General features: G+C 37.9%; 1 protein-coding gene across 12 annotated transcripts in view; it reads left to right on the top strand.

Moving 5' to 3' along the window:
- The window catches only part of LOC142027083 (zinc-regulated GTPase metalloprotein activator 1A-like), a 30300-nt gene extending 10491 nt beyond the window's left edge, over positions 1-19809 (top strand). For 3 of the 12 annotated variants that reach the window (XM_075020722.1, XM_075020716.1, XM_075020725.1), the window contains 9 exons: positions 1313-1359; positions 2086-2172; positions 3005-3049; positions 6982-7038; positions 9813-9864; positions 16431-16499; positions 16597-16662; positions 18469-18598; positions 19278-19809. In XM_075020722.1, coding sequence (XP_074876823.1) covers positions 1313-1359; positions 2086-2172; positions 3005-3049; positions 6982-7038; positions 9813-9864; positions 16431-16499; positions 16597-16662; positions 18469-18598; positions 19278-19351 — 627 coding nt within the window. In that variant the 3' untranslated portion in view covers positions 19352-19809. Of the gene's footprint in view, positions 1-1312; positions 1360-2085; positions 2173-3004; positions 3050-6981; positions 7039-9812; positions 9865-11047; positions 11105-11226; positions 11389-16430; positions 16500-16596; positions 16663-18452 lie in introns of all 12 variants that reach the window. The other 9 variants (XR_012649003.1, XR_012649001.1, XR_012649002.1 and 6 more) reach the window with 9 other exon arrangements.
- Positions 19810-20229: the final 420 nt, after the last annotated feature.

Genomic DNA, 20229 nt, shown 5'->3' with positions numbered 1-20229 from the left:
AGAGAGGTTCCCTCCCAGTCATCCTGTTGTTACGCTCTGCTTAGGTTGTGCACAATCAGGAAATAGTTTTGGTTTGGTTTTTTGTCTTTTTTTTTTTTTTTTTAAGGTGACAGACTGACAGTATTTCATAAATCTATTTTTTCCTAGTGAAATAATGTTAGATGCCTGATAATTCCACTTGAAGAAAAAACAGTTTTCTAGGTTTTTTTAATTTATATATTTCCCATGACAATTCCACTTTCATTTGGTATTTCTGTGTCTTTCAAACCAAATTTTAAAATAATATTCCTGGTACATTTAGAGCTGATGAAGGAATGTACAGGACTCTAGTCTTCCCAGAGATGTACGGTTTAAGTGGTGAGGTCTTACTAATATTACAGCATCAGTTTAAAGTTTTACTGTCTCCAGGTGTCTGTGATGCTTCTCTCCTGGAGATTGCTGCCTGTGTGGTAGAGTGGGCTGAAAATAACTTGTAGCTGAACCTTTGCTGCTTCAGTGCATGTCTGAACAGAGCTCAGTCTAAAATAAGTAAGGCTTTATGTTGTTAAACTTCACGCTGCTGCTGGAGATGCAGGCATTTTTCTCCCTTTCACTAATTCTTTTGTGAGGATGTTAGCTTGGGCAGACAGGTGGAGCACACAGATGCAGTTGATATTAAACTCCAGCAGCATGACAAGAAGCTTCTGCTTTTGTCGGTGCTGACTGACTCTTCTGCCCAGTTACAGCTTGAATAGGCCACAAGCCCTGATGTTGGGCAGACTTGCCAAGGAGTAGTGGTTTATTTGTACAAACCCAGAAATAGAGTTGGGGATTTTTACTATAGAAGTACAATTTGTCAAATCTTTCGGAAAAAAGGAATATGCAGTTTTGTATATGAAATTCTGTACTGTAATCCTAACCTGTCTTTAACAGTTAGTTGACATCACACTCACTAGTAAAGTTACTGTACTTTCATTTTTTCAGATATGTTTTTCCATGATTACTGTATGTCATGGTGACTCTTTTTACTTCATCGTAAATCTGAAAAGTAATTAAAATAAATATAATACAGTTTTCCAATTCTTTAGCGTTCTAATCATAAAAGTCATTAAAAGAGAAAAGTTTTCGTAAAAGAAATTATAAGCTTTTGTAATGGCAAATGTATAAATACACTTTTTCACCGTCATTTTACAGAAAAATTCTAGATGCCATTTTCCTCAACACCTTGTTGAAAAACATACCTCAGCTGAATTGGTTTTGACTTCCTTTAAGGGCAAATGAATTTAGATGTCATTTGAATATGCTTAATGCAATTGTTTTAACTTTTGTCTAGCACTTGACAGAGGAAAAGCCAGAAGGCCTTGTCAATGAAGCATCTCGGTATGGATGTATAAATTAATTGTATATATCACAGTTAGGAACTGCACTGTATAGAAGTTAGTTAGAAATGGCTTCTTTTTCTTTTGTAAGGCCTTTTGCTCCTCCTTTGCTTTTAAACCAAGATGGATTGGTGTAATGAGGTAGAAAATAGAAAAGTGACTTCATGCTCCATTTTGGTCTTTTTACCAAGATCTGAATCTTCTAATACATACTTTAAAAGGGACTGGATTTTATGTCAGTGAAGGGGAACCAGCTGTGTTGAGAGGAAGGAAGAATTGCATGCTACGATCTGTCAGATGCTCGAAGTAGAATTGGAGATAGAGGATTATAAGACAATAAAAGTCTTCATAAAGTAACGAGACTTCCAAGTATGACTTTATGAAGACTACATGCAAGAGAAATAGGGGCTTGTGAAGTTCATAAATCACCAAGCACTTTGGATTAGATGACATTCAAAAAAAACTAAACCAAAAACTAGCAAGCCTTTGTAGGTTGCTTGAATTCTCTTATGGCATAGAAGAGCACCTCAAGGAGAAGCCAGTAGTACTTTAGTCATACTCCATGATGTTTGATAAGTGCTTGCCTTTCTGTATTAACAATGCTCATACTATTTTTTTGGTACTATGGGAGAGATGGTGTTTCTGCCTTACAGAAAAAGTATTTGTTTGCTCATGTTGTCTTTTTTTTTTTTTTTTGTTCCCCCCCACCCCCACCCTTAATGCATAGGCAGGTTGCATTAGCTGATCTTATAATCATCAATAAAACAGATTTGGTTTCAGGGGAAGAACTGAATAAAGTCAGAACATCTGTCAGGTATGAAACTTTTGGCATAACTGTAACACCGTACTGGCTGAAATGTTATTTTTCATTAAACACAGTTCCTTCCTTCATGCTGTTAATACAGAAATTAGATCTCACGATTATGTTGACACAAATTATTAGCTCAGAAGGGAAAAGAGACTGCCCCTTTCTAAAGGTGTTTCAATACTTTTAGGTGCTTACACACACAGGTGCTTAGCAGCTTGCCTATCTAGGTAAGATCTGATGTGACTTACTAAGGACAGGCCTTTGTCTTAAGTGTCCATGCTCTTACATTTCTGGGCAGCTGTTCTCATTTTTCAGAATCGGCATAAAGGGGAAAAAAAATCTGCCAGTAGATACGAGTTCACTAGGAAACGCAAAGAAAGATGTGTGGAGGAAGTCCCAAATAATTGTCATGGGTGCAGAAGAACCTATAGTCTGAATCAAATTAGCGATCAAAGATGTGCCCCATCTTTTTCTGTCAATACCATGACAACCAAAATGAAACATCAAAAATTCTAAATACTTTACAACTTCATTAGTGGTTTGAATTCTAAAAGTAAAAATGCTTAGACTCAGCAGGGTGTATCATGAAGAGCCTTCGATAGGAAAACGCTATTCTCACTGGTAGTATTTTGTTGTCAGAACTTCCAAAGTTCCCCAACCCTTACTTAGGAGATGAAAAAGTCACAAAAACAAAGTCTGTCGGGATGTCTGTTGGTTTATTCAGCAAGTTGATAACAGAGTTGGGGTTATTGTTGTGGTGCTGTTTCTCTTGCTGCTTTCCATGGTTAACTTGTTCCAGTGTTTTCATGTAACTTTTGACTTTTATGTTTTATTTTAGGTCAATAAATGGACTTGTTAAAATTCTAGAGACACAAAGATCAAGGTATTAAATGGCCACTATTACTAGGTACCAGATCCTGCTTCTTTTGTGACAAATTTAAGTATGCTATTAGATCAGTTTGCGAAAAGGAAAACTATTGAATTAGAAATATTTAACTCAATATTTATTTTATGAATAAACATCTAGATAAAGGATTTTTTTTAATGAAGTAAAAATGTGTTTTTCTTTTTTCTTTGTTACTATTCACATCTTACACTCTACTGTATAACTATTTAAAAAAAATCACTATTAAGATGTGTCTTAGTTTAGAGAGGTTATCACTAGTGGGTTTTACTGGACTTTGCAATATAACCATAAATATTTTTTATTTACATGAGAAGGGGATTTTACAAAAGCTTGGGCATGTTTTTTTTTCCTTCAAAACCTGTATTTTGTTCTAAATTTAATACGAATATGGCTTTTAATTACTAAAGTTGCCTTTTACTCATGGTGCCGTTTATGGAGTAATAGCATTTGGAAGATTCCTGAAAAATGCTAATACAGATGTAGTTTAATTGGCTTCAGCATATTCCAAAAATGTAGCAGATTTTTAAGGGAGTGTTACAGGCAAAAATTCAAAATTTCTCATAACTTGTTAACCAGATCTTGTAACTAAAGAGCAACTTGCAAGGCCAAGTTGTCTCTGAGCTAATCACTCATTGTATGCACTATAATGTTTTCTTTCTGTTGTGTCAGCTTAAAGATTTTTCTCACTTATGATGGCTGCTGAAAATAAGTTGTTACTACAAAATTACTTTGAAAGCAGTGCAAGGAAGCTTATAAGAAGGAAAAGTAATTACATTGGTTTTGCTATTTTTCCTTGAAATTCTGACTCAGATTTCTTCTTTAATAAGGAATTAAATGGATATGGTGTTCTTTGGGTCATTAGGAGAGCAGTGTATCTTTCAGACTGCTAGTACTGATTTGTGTGCTATTACATCAATTATTTGATTATATTGTGATAAATGTTCCTATAATACAGGTTCCTGTTTTAAGCAATTTTTAAAGGGAAAATAGTAGACAATCTTAGTAAGTATACTTGTTTTTTTTAAAGTTATTGTCAAATGGAGTTGGAAAGTGTAGTGAAGAATATTTGCTCTTGTTGGCTGATCAGATAGGACCAGCAAGTGACTGTAGAGTATGTATTTTGTTTGGTTACGTAGGGTTTTGAAGACAGGTGCTTGTCTGACTTCAATCTGAAGATCAGCTCAGTTTACATTTCCAAAAATGTTAATCTTGTTAACATTTCTGTTGGCTTTAACTTACTTGAAATTCTGTCTGCAGTCTAATCACTGGAAGTTTTATGCTCAGTTGCTGAGCAGTTGCACTATGAAAAACATTCTCTTTAGTGACTATCCTGTTAGTTTATAAGGATTATTCTCATACTGTTTTCATTACTTTGTTCAAGGAGCAAGGTGAAATGTTTAAGTAGTTTTGACAACTTCACACTCCTTTCTTGTTAACTTGCAAATTCTGTTGAAGAATGCTTAGAATAAGAATAAACAATATTATAGAAGGGATCATAAATTCAGTTAGTGGGAGGTGTTTCACACTCATTCATTTATTGCTCTTCTAGTGATCCTCAGTAAATCATTTCTCTTATGTCAGCATGTGTTTCTATTACATAAAAAGTTATTTTCTTCAATGGATTTATTGTCATTTAGGGACTTAAGTTCAAAACAGCAAGTGTATATAAACTTGTGAGCAATTCTTATCATCAAGCTTTTAATGTTCACCAGCTTTTTGATATGTTAAGTTTTAAAGCGTAAATAGTCACTCTAGATTCTGCTGCAAAATTTAGACTTTTGTGAATTTGTCCTATTCTGTAAATTCAGTATTATTAAGTTAGTATTTCATAAAGTTGAATTAGAATAATGTTACTGGAATTTTTCTCTCTCTGTAAATGGAGGTGAGAATGCTCTGATGATTCCAGGTTAAATTTAATCAGGATTTTATTCTGATGGTAAACCTTGGATATTTACTCACAGCTAACTTTACATTATCAAATCTGGCTGTCTTTTATTTTTGAGACCTCTCTATTACTTGCAGTTTTCATGACATCTGTGCAGTGTGGTATTTCTTCATCTAATGTATGTACTTTAAGTGCAGCGTGAATGATTGAATGAAAGACAAAAGAAGAACAAATACTGCAAAGGGATGGACTTGCAGAGATACAATTGTAGCATTTCCCTTTCCTCCTGTTTAGTAAACTTTTGGAAACATGATATTAGTTTTTAAGTTCTGGAATTTATATTATGAAGAATGGGAAATTTTACTTTGCCACGGAATGGGGGAGAAAATCATGAAGGATGATCAGGGCTTAGGAAAACTCTTAAATGAAACAGATTTGCAGCTGATTGCTCTATCTGAAATCAAAGAAGTGGCAGCATAATGATTTTACTGAGAAAAAACAGTGGTTTTGAGAAGGCAGATGAGGAGTTCCTTGTTCTTTAGTTGCAAGGCATAGTACAGAAATGGTCAATGAAATGCTTTGGAGGGGGAAAAGAAGCAAACTCTTTATGGATAAAATTAAATCACTCAAAAATTGCATATGCATGGGTCTGCCCTAGGAAATTAGTGCAAGTCTGAGGCCAAGATTTTTCTAATATGAGGAAGAAAAAAAAAGTTTCTGTAAATGTTATAATGGTATCCAACATGGCTAACAATTTTGAAGAGGATATTAAACTTCATGCTTTGTGTCTTAAATCAGTATCTTTCCATGTCCATTAGGAAGAGATCCAGTATGTGAAGTGTAGTATCCACATCTGCATCATTCTTTCGTGTGTGATGCTAGCCAGCATTAAATTACAGATATTAGATTAAGTGGACCTCAGATTCAGTCCTCAATGGCAGCTCTTGTGTTACTAATAAATATTCTTTAGTGAATGACACATACTGTCTCTCCCATGCTTAAACATTCCAAAAGTGAAATAAGCACAAAACTAATTTATTAGCATGTTATTTGAGAACACATCTTCTTTAATTAGGGGCTTTTGTCCCTCAAAAGCCCACATTTAAAAGGGACCAATATAGCACTTTCTTGAGTGTTTCTGTATGATTTTTCAGAACGCTGCTGAGAACAAACAACTGGCAGTGAGCGGGCCATGACTTCAGAGAGGGATTATTTACATATTTTACATTATAAACCTTTCATCTTAGAAACTGCTTTGCAAAGCTACTGTTGGGTGCAGAAGTTTAATAATACTGGCTACACTCCAGAGATCTCTTTTTTTTCTTTTTTTTTATGTTCCTTGGTTTTAGCCACATATCATTAATTGCATTTAGAAAGCTATCTGTTGCTATTAGCAGTGAAACCTATAGTCTGTATTGCTTTTATAAAAAAAGTTTCTTATACAAGTTTATAGGTAGCTGTTCTTACAAGTAAATATGATCAGTGCTCTCTGTTCCATATTACATTTTTCATTTGTCTGGTTCAGATGTTAGAGCTGAAATTCTTCATAGTAGCACTTAACCTCATAGTGTATTTCAGTTTTGTTTGCTAACAGTGTGTCAGTGTAAGCTACGTATATTCCAGTGGTTTGGATGTGTGTTGGGGGGATCGTCTATATTAAGGATGCAGAATGATTGCCAGGAAGAACTTCAGGGTTCCTTCTCCCATTTAGGGAAAATCAGGTTTATTTGGCCATCCAGTATGAGGGATTTTATCATCTTACTTGGAAATACTGTGTATTTTACTATATTTTTAAAATTATGTTTCTGTGCTTACATATCACTGTGTAAATAAACACTGCATCTCCTTGTAGGAGACAATACCAAACACCAATATCCAATAAAGCTAAGGATTGATGGCATTAGTATGATAGACAGAAAAACAAATATAAGCTTCAGTGAACCATTTTAAAAATAATTATTTAAGTATACACAATATTTAAATATAGCAAAAATACATAGCTTGCTTTCTTCCCTCTGTTTAGAGTTGATCTCTCCAATGTCTTGGATCTGCATGCTTTTGACAGCTTATCTGGAATAAGGTATGGTGATAATTTCACTGTCTTTTATTAGAAATAATGTTAATTGTATAAATACATGCCTGAAATAGGCACACTGAAATCCTGGCTCAAATTTGCATCTGAGTTTCTGTTAGAAATCCTAGTTCAGTCACTTCTTTAAAGTTCTCACTTCATAAGTGGTAGTCTGAGACTGAGGATTTTTTCCACTTGAAATATGTGCAACAAAAGCTTTTTGACCTTGTAAAGTTAAATGAGCCAGAGTGTGCATGGTTTGTTGGTGCTTTTCCCCAAAATACAAGTTTTGCTTTAATACTAGTGGTATAGTAGATTTGTACGTTCTTTTCTGGTTCTCTTAAAGGGTTTCAAAATTTTTCTCACTTCACATCATGATGAACTGGAGGCTTCCTTAGTTTTCACAGAAAACAATGAGGGACTGAGGTTCCACAACAAACAAAGCCACTACAAATCCCGATTACTGTGTCCCACATTCTTGTTTTTTTAATGCCAAATGTGTGCTTCAGCATGCTAGGTGGGTGGAACAGTAAAATTGGAGGTGAGGGGAGAAGGACTTCTGTTCGCTTTGTGTGCTGAAGTTCAACAAAGAGAGAGCAAGGAGTACTGGAGCAATCATAAAGGAAGGGAGGGAATACGCAACTAGGGGCAGTATCAGCTTAATTTTTCTTCCTGGACACATGCTGTTCACTTCAGGTAAAGGAACATAGGCACTTACTTATTCATAGAAAGGAGAAATTGTGGAAGATGCAAGCTAGTAACCTCTAGTAGATGAGATGTGCTCATGCGATTTCCCAGTGAACTGGTGCAGTACTATCCAAAGAATAGCCTGCTTTTCCTGACTCTCTGCTGCCCTTCATTTTTGCTGGCACTGGCTTTTGTCTGATCTGTGAAAAGTAGTGTTTGTTTCTTTTGTGCTCCTTGAATGTACCAGTCAGATCTGTACCAATGGCAGCGTCAGGGAGGTATCAGAATAGGCATCCAAAAGAAAGTTAAGGGAGGAGGAAGGCCAATATATCCTTCATGGGCAATAGGTAACTATTACATCGTAAACCACATCATAAACCCATGTCCTGCATTCTTATGATGGATCAGCTAGCTAAACTGACTCATCCTGGAGGCACAGGATAGAGGGAAAGCAGGATATGTGAACCAGAAAAGGGTCATTATTGATAGTGGCAGTTCACAGTTAGATCTGATTAGCTGTAATATTAGGTGGCATTATGCTAGGTTTACTAGGATGGGCTGTGCTCTACAAATCTGAGAAAGTTCTTAAGGAGCTGCTGAAAAAAAAATCTTTCTTGCTTTACTCAGTCTAGTCTTCTTGCTTATCTCACTCATAGTTCCTTTAGAAGTTCTCAGTATTTGGTATTAAAACAGAGGAAACACTCTAAAATTGCAGCATTTGAAGACAAATTCTAAAAGCACCAAGAAGGTTGTAGACTGCTTAAGTGAAGTTCCGTTTCTTTTGTTTTTATTGGAGCTCTGTACAGCAGAATTGCTTACCCTGCTATCAGTTCATAGATACAGAAATCCCTGCATAAAATATTAGTGGTGGCTTCTGCCCTGTCATCTGTAGCAGAAAAACTCTTCGCATCCAGCACCATTTGAGCAGAAATACATGCCAGCACACTAAGAAAATTGTTCTTTTAACTGCATACTACAGTAAGGATTTCTGCCAGAATAGCAGACAGATAAAATATCTGATCGGAATGACTGCACTGGTAGAACCTTGTAGTCTATATATGCCCTGAAGTGACAGGAAATACATCGAGAGTTCTGGATTCTGTGGTATGCAGTCTGAGAAGACAACAAAGCAAAGATGTGAGGCATGTGAAATGTTACTTCAGTAGCAGTCAGTACCTTTTTCCCCACCATTAAAGGCTTCTTAAAATTTAGTTGTCAAAGTAGGAGGAGAGATTTTTATGGGCAATCTTCTCTGAAGTAGCAGAGAGCTGTCATCATAGTGACTTTTGCCATGGTATTCTTTTTTCTGCATGTTGGACATAAGAATGTTCTCTGGTACAGAAACAGTATTTGAAGAAATCTTGCACTGTCTTGATTAAAGACAGATGTGGGTGTGTAATCTAAAGTTGCAGTAAAATTTTATGTTGTAATACAAAATGATACAACAAGACCCTGAATCTTAGTTTACGAAACAAGTCCCCAGGTTCCTCTATGAAGTAGAGAGGACCAGTTCTAAATTAGCAGGCACACTGCACAGTAGGAATGAGCTGTACAGCAGAGTTGAAATGGAAGCTGGTATATAGTATTTCACTTGGCGTTACAGATTTCATTCTCACAAGCAACAGCTTTGTACATTTTTTTTCTTCTTGCTTTTCAAATCATTCTTCTAAATTTTTTTTAAAAATCAACCTGTAATAAATTGACAAATTCTAGTGATTATTTTTCCCTTCTTGCTTTAATGATATAGTTTGCCTCTTGTTCCTACGTAGAGGAATATCAAGGGCATTGTACTTCTTGAAGTATAAATATTTAAAATTCCAAAAATAATTCCAAATCATTACTATAGTCTAATTGTGTTTATATTTAAAAAACGCTGACATTCTAACACAAAGCATTAACTAGATCAAACCAATGTAATTCAACTAATCTATTTTGAGATTAAAATTGAACTAACAGTTGAAGCTTATTCTAAGTATATAGTCTATCTTTGATATTTTAGTTTTGCTCTGCAATACTGAAGAGTTCGTTTAAATTTTGAAATAATGACATTTTTTCTATCCTACTCAAATATGACATTTAACTTTACTTATTTTTAGTTTGCAGAAAAAGCTTGAGCATGTAAAGACAACACATGCACATCTAGATAAGGTAATTACCAAAAATATTCCTTCAATCTTTTTGTAACAACAAGGTTGTTCAGGGTAATTGCAGTCGTTGCATACTAATCATGTTACCTTTTCAGAAGGTTTCAGTTAGGGAGTAATAAGTTTTAAGATCTTTGGAAGATTACATAGAATACATATAGGAATGTGCATCGTTGTAGATAGATTCTAAATGGGTAGAATAAGTTTTACTTTCAAAAATAGCTTATAGGCTTCCACTGCTCCAGACAGTCACATCATTCATTGATTCACATGGAGAGTGTTACTGAAACAGACAAACAGTACTACACTTTTTAATATTTGCAGCATCAAGTCCTAAATATGTAGCCAGTCTTTACCCTGTAGGTTTTCTGCCCAAATGTTGTCTGTGTATGTAGATATCAGGGAGATGTTATTCGTGACTTTGCATTCTTTAAAGCTGTAGTAAAACTTCACTGAGTTTGTGTATATTTCTGTTCTATGAGTGCTTCCCATTGTTTTCACAAGAAATAGTAACAATTTAACTTGTAACAGTGAAGTATGAATGTTATTTTTAGTATGTCAAATTAAACTCCAGAACATATTTCCCCCCACACCCCAATACTCAACCCAATATGTGTTTATATTGGGGCAGAATCTTTTCTCTCCCTGTGTGTTACTGCAAATAGCATTTCTGCCTTTGTGGCATTTATTTGAGCAAATACAGTATTTTTTGTGATCGGCATGTCTAATTTCAAAGATGAATTTAAGGAAAAAAGGTCTTGTCCATCATCCCTACAGAATATAAACAGTTCTATGCTAATTGCTACTTTTATGCACCTGTCTTATCCATGATGTATGGGTTTTACTGGAAAAGCTTCCTTTTAATTTTCTTTTTCAAATATTATGATCACAGTATCTTTTTCTGCTTAGACCCTTCTCAAAAGCAGAACAGTCTTAAGTCAGGGAATTACTGAATTTATAGCCAGGCAACAAAAACTTCTAATTACTGATTTGAGTTCTGAAAAAAAGAATTGCAAAACAATTACACAAACGCTTACACGAACACTTCTCTCCCCCAACTTCCCCTATTTTTTTTCAGTGCGTTACACTTAGTCCATCGAAGTTCTCCCAGCAAGGCCACATGTGGCATAGGAAGTTGGGGTGTTTGTGTAATAATTTCCGTTCCTCATCACTGCTCTGTTCCTTAGGGTTCCTGGCCTGTGGTTCATGCAGGACCGTTAGTACCTGTGGAGTGCCCCTGCTCTGTGGGTAGACAACAAGCTGCCGTCTCTCAGGAGTCTGTGTACCCCTTTTAGCATGGCGTGGCATGCCTCCTCTGAAGAGTCTTCAGTCCCAAGTCACTGGAGGTGTCTTGTCTCTCTAACAGGGTGCCATGTGTTTCTCTCTGCCTGAAGATGTGTGGCATGTTTGGGTTTTTTTACTGTTGCATGGTTTCCGAGCTGACTGGAACAGGTTGTGAGACACACGAGGCAGCTGAAGGTCTTCTCCCGCACCCCTTGTCACTGCAGCCCCCTGCTACATAAGCCTTGTAAGCTTACATATACTTAGAGCTGTATAAATGTGTATCTGTTATAGACTCCACCCTTTATATCATCAGAAACTGAATGTATACCTAGTACATATTCTACTCCTTGCCACTGAGAGTTAAACTGTAGGGGTTAATGTTGTAGCAGTCAGAATATACATGTTAAAAGTTGTTGTATTTAACCTCCATCTCCTGCCAAGCAGATGATGGAGGTTAGTATCGTAAGGGTTTGAATTTGCATATTTCCATTGTAGACTCCACCCTTTGGTGTAGACTAGTAAGGTTAGCATTGCATACTGCAAAGTTCAGGTCTTGTTCCTGCAAAACACCAAACCAAGACACTTGGCTGTTTAATCTACTCATCATGTCTTAGTATACAAGCAAATATTCAAGCAAATAAACAGTACAACTACAGTGTAACATCACTATTGAATATCCACTTGGTTTCTGAGTCCAGCAGCTGTAGTTTCATTCAGAACTGAGATGTGTGGTGACCAGTGTTCATCTGATATAACATGGGCACTTCCCCAGTTGGGATGTAAGATGATCCATCAGCTGACTTAGATTTCTGAGAGCTTACTACACATCCTGTGACCATATTAGCTGAGCTCTGACATTTCTCCTGAGCTTTTTACTCCTTAGATCCCAGGTGTAGATCTTCAAAGCACTTCTTTTCCCCTTTCCAAGTCCCAGTTTATAGTCCCACCCAGTTTGTGGGGTGGGAGCACGGAGATTTTTTATACCCTCCTGACACTTTCACAGCTACAATTTTGTCATGCATTGCCATGAGGCTGATGTCACCTGCCTCTGGCCTGTTCCCTCCAGTATGATATTTTAGGTAACTCCTTGATCAATAGGATGTCCCACCAGGTTATCAGGTGATACCAGAGGGGCAACAGTGATGGTGCCTAGCTGTCAGAGCTTTTGGTCTGTGGCCTAGCCTTTTTGGGGTCCCTTACTCCTTGCCTGTAAAAACAGCAGGAGTCAAAGTGACCGCAGTTGATTGCCCCTTCTTCCCAGTCCTCCACAGGGGTCTTGTTTGTGGGATCGGAAGGATTGATCTCAGCATACCGTGCCATCAGTAAATCCCAGAGTTTCCTACTCTTGCAAGTGCCCTCCTCTAGCTTCCCAGCACCACCACAGCCACTGCAGAAGCAGCTTTTGGGGACAGCAGCTGTAGGTTTCTGGCACTGGTTTAATTACTTCAAGTAAAAGGTTGCAGAGTGGTTGCACTCTGGGGAGCTGTTTTGCATTTCTGGAGTACTGTAACATGGGCTGCCTGATAGGCCTCTCTTAGTTTTAAACTGGCTTACAGTTTCCATAGTATATTGGGTGACTTGTGTGGCGGGTTGACCCTGACTGGACGTCAGGTGCCCACCAAAGCCGTTCTATCACCCCCCCCCCCTCAGCGGGCAAGGGAGAGAAAATATAACAAAGGGCTCGTGGGTTGAGATAAGGACAGGAGAGATCACTCACCAATTACTGTCATGGGCAAAACAGACTCAACTTGGGGAAAATTAACTCAATTTATTACCAATCAACCAGAGTAGTGTAATGAGAAATAAAACCAAATCTCAGAACGCCTTTCCTCCACCCCTGCCTTCTTCCCGGGCACAACTTCACTCCCGGATTCTCTACCTACCCTCACCCCAGTGGCGCAGGGGGATGGGTAATGGGGTTTACGGTCAGTTCATCACATGTTATTTCTGCCACTTCATCCTCCTCGGGGGCAGGACTCATCACACTCTTCCCCTGCTCCAGTGTGGGGTCCCTCCCACAGGAGACAGTCCTCCACGAACTTCTCCAATGTGGGTCCTTCCCACGGGCTGCAGTTCTTCACAGACTGCTCCAGCATGGCTCCCTTCCACCGCATGCAGTCCTTCAGGAGCACACTGCTCCAGCGTGGGTCCCCCACGGGGTCACAAGTCCTGCCAGAAAACCTGCTCCAACGTGGTCTCCTCTCTCCACAGATCCGCAGGTCCTGCCAGGAACCTGCTCCAGCACGGGGGTCCCACGGGATCACAGCCTCCTTTGGGCACCCACCTGCTCTGGTGTGGGGTCCTCCCTGGGCTGCAGGTGGAGATCTGCTCCACTGTGGACCTCCCTGGGCTGCAGGGGGACAGCCTGCCTCACCGTGGGCTTCCCCACGGGCTGCAGGGGAATCTCTGCTCCGGCGCCTGGAGCATCTCCTCCCCCTCCTTCTTCACTGACCTTGGTGTCTGCAGGGTTGTTTCTCTTGCAATTTCTCACTCCTCTCTCTGGCTGCCATTTCTGTCTGCCCCAGCAATTTTTTTTTCCTTCTTAAACACGTTATCACAGAGGCGCTACCACTATCCCTGCTTGGCTCGGCCTTGGCCAGCGATGGGTCCGTCTTAGAGCTGGCTGGTATGGGCTCTGTTGGGCACAGGGGAAGCTTCCAGCAGCTTCTCACAGAAGCCACCCCTGTAATCCCCTGTCACTACCAAAACCTTGCCACACAAACCCAATACAGCTTGTCACATAGCTTTCTGTGTGGCCAGTTCAGTGTTACCAGCTGCAAAGTTTTGATCCAGGTTTTGTCATTCTTGCTGAACACTTGCTAGTGCATCTTTTAGCAGACCATTAGTCTAACAGTGACTGTCAGTCTGATGGTGATGAATTTTAAGCAGTCCTGATCTTTCTGAGGCTTCAGTTGAAGCATGTGATAAACCGGCATACCCCTACAGCAAAGCAGCACACCTCCCACTGTTTTACAGGTGGTAGTTGTATCCCTTTTGCTACTCTGGGCTAATTTCCTTGTATGCTGCCCTAGGGGACTGTTAAGGCTCCATACCACAGGCACATGGGCTTGAAGCTGGCACCATCCTGTGTCTTTGCAGTCATCTTCCTGTCCCACTAGGGCTTTCACAGGTCCCTACCTTTTCCAGCAGTTTATACGTTGTCTGCACGCATCCCCAAACATGTAGTGGGTACACCACTGACACCAGAATATACAATCACAGATTCCTGGTACGAGAACCAAGGCTCCTTCTGGATTCCTCAAGTCATTGCAGTAATGTACTCCCCTCTTATGACTCCTCGTGAAAGTACGGCATCCATCTCTGGGGCCTCCAGCACAAGAAAGACAGGGACCTGTTGGAGTGGGTCCAGAGGAGGGCCACAAAATGATAAAGACAGACAGAACACCTCACCTATGAGGACAGGCTGAGAGAGTTGGGGTTGTTCTGGAATCTGGAGAAGTGAAGACTGAGGACACTTTATTGCAGCCTTTGAGAACTTAAAAGGGGCTTATAAGAAAGAGAGACTTTTTACCAGGGCTTATAGTTTTGTGTAGTAGCTTTCTGCTCCTTTTTGCTTCTTAGTGGTTTTGTCACTGTTGTGTTCCTTGGTGTTCCTGCTCCATGGGTCACCCGTGAGCCCCAGTCCATATACAAGTACCCTGCTCTGCGGATGAATTGTGGGTCCCAGTCCTCTCTGGGGTATCTCCAACTGGCTGCGGTTCACCCATGGGCAACAGTCCCCTTGGACTGCAAAAAAAGAAGAACCTGTGTTGTTACATAGTACCTTAGAATAGTGTGTTTTCCTTCTAGAAAGTCGCTGTGATGAAATTTAATTTTCAGGTTAAAATAGGATGCATACAATGCCTGTATTTTTCTTTTTGAACTCCAAATCTTGACTGTGAAGTTGCTAGTCTTGAAAACATCAAAAGGCAATTATAATGTCTTCTGGAACTAAAGATTAAGTAGAAAATCAGTTTCATGCTTAACTGTAATCATGATCAGAATCTTAAGTTTGTAGTTTTTTGTTCAATTAAAATTTGTGTTCATCTTAAATATGTTCAGGTATAGTAATAAAAGTCTGAACAGATCCCTAAAGTAGGAAAAAAGTTAAGTAGAAGCCTTCCTAAATGTTATGAGAGTTACAGCATGCTTGCATTAAGGAAATTATTGTTCCTTTTGTAGCTGTTCAACCAGCAGGAAACAGTGAGATTTCATTGTTACTATCCTTGTTTAATTCAACACCCACATTAAGGTGGTTGTTGAGACAGATGAGGCATAAATGAGAGCAGAACACCTCTCGCAGTAGGCTGCAAGTCCTTGTTGGATGATAAAGTGTACTTATTACCTTCATGTGGAAGATAAACAAAAGCAATACTGTGCTATGCGTGGAGCACAGTGAACTGTTGTCTGTTTTGTTTGGAAGCTGCTCAAAGTGGTCTCTCTTGGTTGTTCTGATGAGTTTACTTGGTCATTAGAAAAGCATTTAGATTTGCTGCTTGTTGCCTTTTTTTTTTTCCCCTTAAGTTAGACTAGTCATCTGAAAGCAGTAATCATTTGAAAGAATTATAGGTTGTAAAAAAAGTCATTCTCTGTTCTTCTATGCCATTGAGAGGTTATGGTGACAAAAATAAGCTTAAGACATCATTTCCTTTATTTTTTAATAAATTGTTAATATTAAACTGCACATTTATTTTCACCTTCTGCCTTGATAATAATTGGTTCTGCAGTAAACCAGTGGTTGCTTTGGAATAAAACATCACTTTTGGCATCTTTATTTTTTGAATCTATTCCTACATAGTCTATCTATAAAAAGCTTTTTGTAACAGACAAGTACGGATAGGTGAAAAATGTGTTGATTAATTTTTGTCTGATAGACTTGTGATGAAGATCAGAAATCGTAGCAAAGATCAGTATACCAAGAAAATAGCATTCTTAAACGTATTTGAAAGATTGAGTTTACTAGCCTATAAGAATTGAAATTCTTAGGCTTTCTTTGAGAACAAGCATCAGCTACAGCAAAGAATTACATGGTAGAAGCTGATGGCATTAAACTATCCTAAGTATTGTGTATGCCCCTTACGTGCACATCCAAACAGAACCAAAAAGTATAGCATAATATAGCAAATTAGAGCAGAATAGAAATGGAGAAATTTTTTTTTTTTAAAATTTGACATGGGTATATAATTGCTTTTTTATGAGGTCAAGTTATAAATAACACTTTTTGAAATTAATGTAATGAAATGTTTACTCAGTTTGGTAACAATATGTGAGTCTTTCCATTTGCAGGGCATAATTACAGTAACATTTGAAGTTCCAGGAAATATAAAAGAAGAAAACTTAAATCTCTTTATTCAGGTATGTAGTACACCACTGTCAACTGAAAAGTCATTGTGGCTTTTTATAGAAAACCATCACATGCCATTCTGTTTATGAAAACTTTTCCTTTTTATAGAATCTTCTGTGGGAGAAGAACATGAAAGATAAGACTGGGCACACCATGGACGTCATAAGACTGAAGGTTAGTCAGAAATGACCAACTTCTTTGTTTCGTGCTTTTCCTCTTTTACACCTAAAAAATTGCCGGTGCTGTCAGTTACAGACCTATCAAAGGCACTACTGGATCACTGTAGCAGAGCAGACAAAATGGAGAATAGCAATTTGTCATTGTTCTGCATAGAGACAGTTTGTTATCTGCTGGCTGGTGGAACAACTCGAAAGGAGATAGCTGACAAAGAAGCAAACAGTCCTAAACATCAGTGGAAGAATGAATAATCAGGACATAGTTAAATCACTTTTTCATTTTTCACTTCCATTGCTTTGAAAAGTTCCATCCATCTCACATGAATGTCTCCTTACCTAGGGATTGGATACTATAGATTGGATACTATGGATTGGATACTATAGATTGCTATCCATAATTGTTGGCATAATATGCAGAAGTTGAATTTGGCATAACATAACAGTGCAATACGTGTTGTGGTCTACACTTAAAACTTTTTATGGTATTACCAGATGGTAGTTTTAAAGATGCAGCCCATAAATACTCATCTTCATGGGCACTTCATATGTTTTTCAGTTGCATGGGTTTAAGAGGAGTATATATGACAATTTAGGATATATTTTCATTTTTCTTATACAAAGCAGCCAAGTAAATAATTAAAAAATGAGAATGAAGTCTGTCATTTGGTAGGCTGTAAGAAATACAAGAAAATACGCTCTGGTTTGTTTTCTGAGAACACTTTTGCGTCATGGATAGCGACATAATTATTTTCATTTCATTGGAAGAAAGGCAGTATTCTTGCTCTTCCAGCTACAAAATGAGAATATCCTTGTCTTCCCCTTCCTGAAAAATAGAAGAAAATAGCCACTGATGCATCTTAAGCTGTCTGAAAACAGTACTGCTATGCACAAGTACATTTTTGTATGGAGCATTGGAATCAAAGTAATTCTTTAGGTGATCTGAGGCCTGCGATAAGCTGTGTGCTGGCGCTCAGTCACAGACAAATGCACCAAAGCAAATGAACCCCAACTAATAATATAATGGGTTCCAAAGTCTGTCACTTCTGTACTTTTATCTTACCTGCTCTCATAATCCTTTTGGCAGTAATAGTCATAGAATGCCTACTAGTATGTCAAATGCATGAAATAATTTTAACTCTCTCTTTTTTTTTCTTTAGGAAAGTATAAGACATGTTTTACAGAATGTGTTTCACTAAAATATTTTATGAAGTTTTACATGAAGTGATGAAAACTTTTTTAATAAAACTTTTTTAATACAAATTTTGGTAGTGGGTTAATGGGCTCACTCTGACATTAATCCCTTCTAATTCTGTTGCTAATCATTTCACTTCACAAATGTTTGTTCTTTCTCCAATATTCAAAGATTCTGCTTCAGAATAGTGAATAAGCTGAGCATGAGAACTTAATCAGAATAATCTGAAATCAAACGTTTTTGCTCATTTTACACCATTTTGCTGGCAGTCAATCTTTCATGGACTCAGGCATGATACACCTTATATATATTCAAAGTGGCGTAGTTCCTGATGACATCTTATTATTGCTTGAACACACTAGATACTGAACAAATGAGGAACAGAAGGCAGGGTCTGGTAAAGTGTAATTATTAGTGTTTAACAAAATAAGGCGATGTGAGAATGGATGTTACAAGTAGAACTGATCATCCACATGGTTATCCTAACTAACTGGTGCAGAGTTGCCAGAAGTATTTTCCTCTGCTTGGCCTAGTTTCAAAGTTTTTCCCCCCTCTTGCATATTTTCTTTCTAAAAGTTTGTTATATATCCTAACAGTTATTTTTCTGGTAAGGGACTGGTATCTATTCAAGGCAAATCTCATCAGGTGATAGTGCAAGGTGTCCATGAGCTCTATGATCTGGAAGAGACTGCAGTAGCCTGGAAAGAAAACGAAAAGAGAACAAATAGATTGGTCCTAATTGGTAAGAGGAAATCATGTATCTCCCTGTTTGACTTTTAAGAAGCTGTTCTTTCAGCAGGCAGTCCTGTGACTTGCCCAGTGAGAAGCAACAGGCCTAAACTGGCCAGAGTAATAGCAGTGAGTATGTTCAGCATAACCTTCAGTCAAAGGTTTATCCATCAAGACTTCCTGTGGTTTTATATTCCAGCGCAGGGGAATCTATACTATCCCTTTTAGTGACATTAAAATAAAATACTACGTATTAATAAATTATATTGGCATATTTAATGTTATTTTTAAAATCCATAATAAATATGGTGATGGGAATGATTTAAATGTTTGATCAAATATTCAGTAACTGTAAAGAAGGTGATTATAGCCATTAAAACGTATAAAATTTGTTTCTGAAAAGCTTGTAATGCTCAGGTTGTGCATTTCTATTTCCTACTTGTTACTCTCTGCTTTGCAAAGTGTTTTTATGACAAAATCCCATAATTTTTCCTCCTTTCCCCTACTTGTACAGCTTGAAGTCTGTTGTTGCCTGTAAAATCTAAAGTTATCTTGTTACCTGCAGTTTAATTTTAATATTACTGGTTTCACTCATGGGTGTAGTAAATATTTTCTTTGCTGAGAGGACTGGCAGGTTGCTACTTGCATGCATTTTTTCTGATATGCTGTAAAATACACTATTCTCTTTACAGGCAGGAACTTGGATAAGGAGACCATCAAAGAAGTATTCATAGCTACTGTGAGAGAGAAACAAGGAATCAGTTGACATCAAACTACAAAAAAGATTAAATGTCTGTGCTTAACCCTGCAAACTTTTTATGACAGAAAGACTGAATGACATGCAGTATAGTAGTTTCTTTTTCCTCTTGCAGTTTACACAACAGTTAATCCCTGAAATCCTCCTAAGAATCCCAGCTGATGTACTGCTTAAAGATTAGCTTTTATGTCTAGAATCAAACACAAAGAATTCTGCCCTTTTGGATTTAGCTTAAGTTATCTCAGTGACACCATTTACCTGCGCAGAAGCGCAGATAGGCAGAAAGCTGTTGTTCATGCTGTACGTGAAGTATTACAGTAGGAATGTGGTAAACAGGTTTGAAGCCTAGTGCTTTCTCCGGTTAACTCTCTTTTACTGCTGGAAATGAAGCAACAGTGATTATTGCCAGAGATGTAATCACAGTAAAAAGTATTTAGTGTTTACTATTAAAATGTGTTCCATCTCTTTCCACTTGTTTTGTGATTTTTTAATGTATACATCCATCCCAGGTACTTCTAAACCTGTTGTATAAATGAAACTAAAAATACATAGATAGCAGAGGCTTGAGACTGCATGGAATATATACTATCTGCATAATAGCTATGAATGCAATGTTGAGTCACGTAGCCAAAGTGTTGGAAGATGTAGCTGGCCTCACAGATCTGCTAGGCCTTGACCCTGCCAGTTCAGGATTTGGTGAACCAAGGTGCAGCACATTTTCATTGTGTTGTCTAGGCTGCCCTGTGTGATTTGTTATGGGCTTCTCTGACACTGCTTTTGGGTGCTGTTTTGAAAATGAGGTTTGAAGCTTTTATCTCTGTGCTCATTACTTTTACACTTTAGAGTTGAAATTCTTGCCCTGTACCTTCTTCGGTTCACCTCTTAGC

This window comes from Buteo buteo, chromosome Z (assembly GCF_964188355.1).
Source record: "Buteo buteo chromosome Z, bButBut1.hap1.1, whole genome shotgun sequence".
NCBI lineage: Eukaryota > Metazoa > Chordata > Aves > Accipitriformes > Accipitridae > Buteo > Buteo buteo.
The sequence above is the reverse complement of the archived record's forward strand: the minus strand, read 5'-3'. Positions and strand labels throughout refer to the sequence as shown.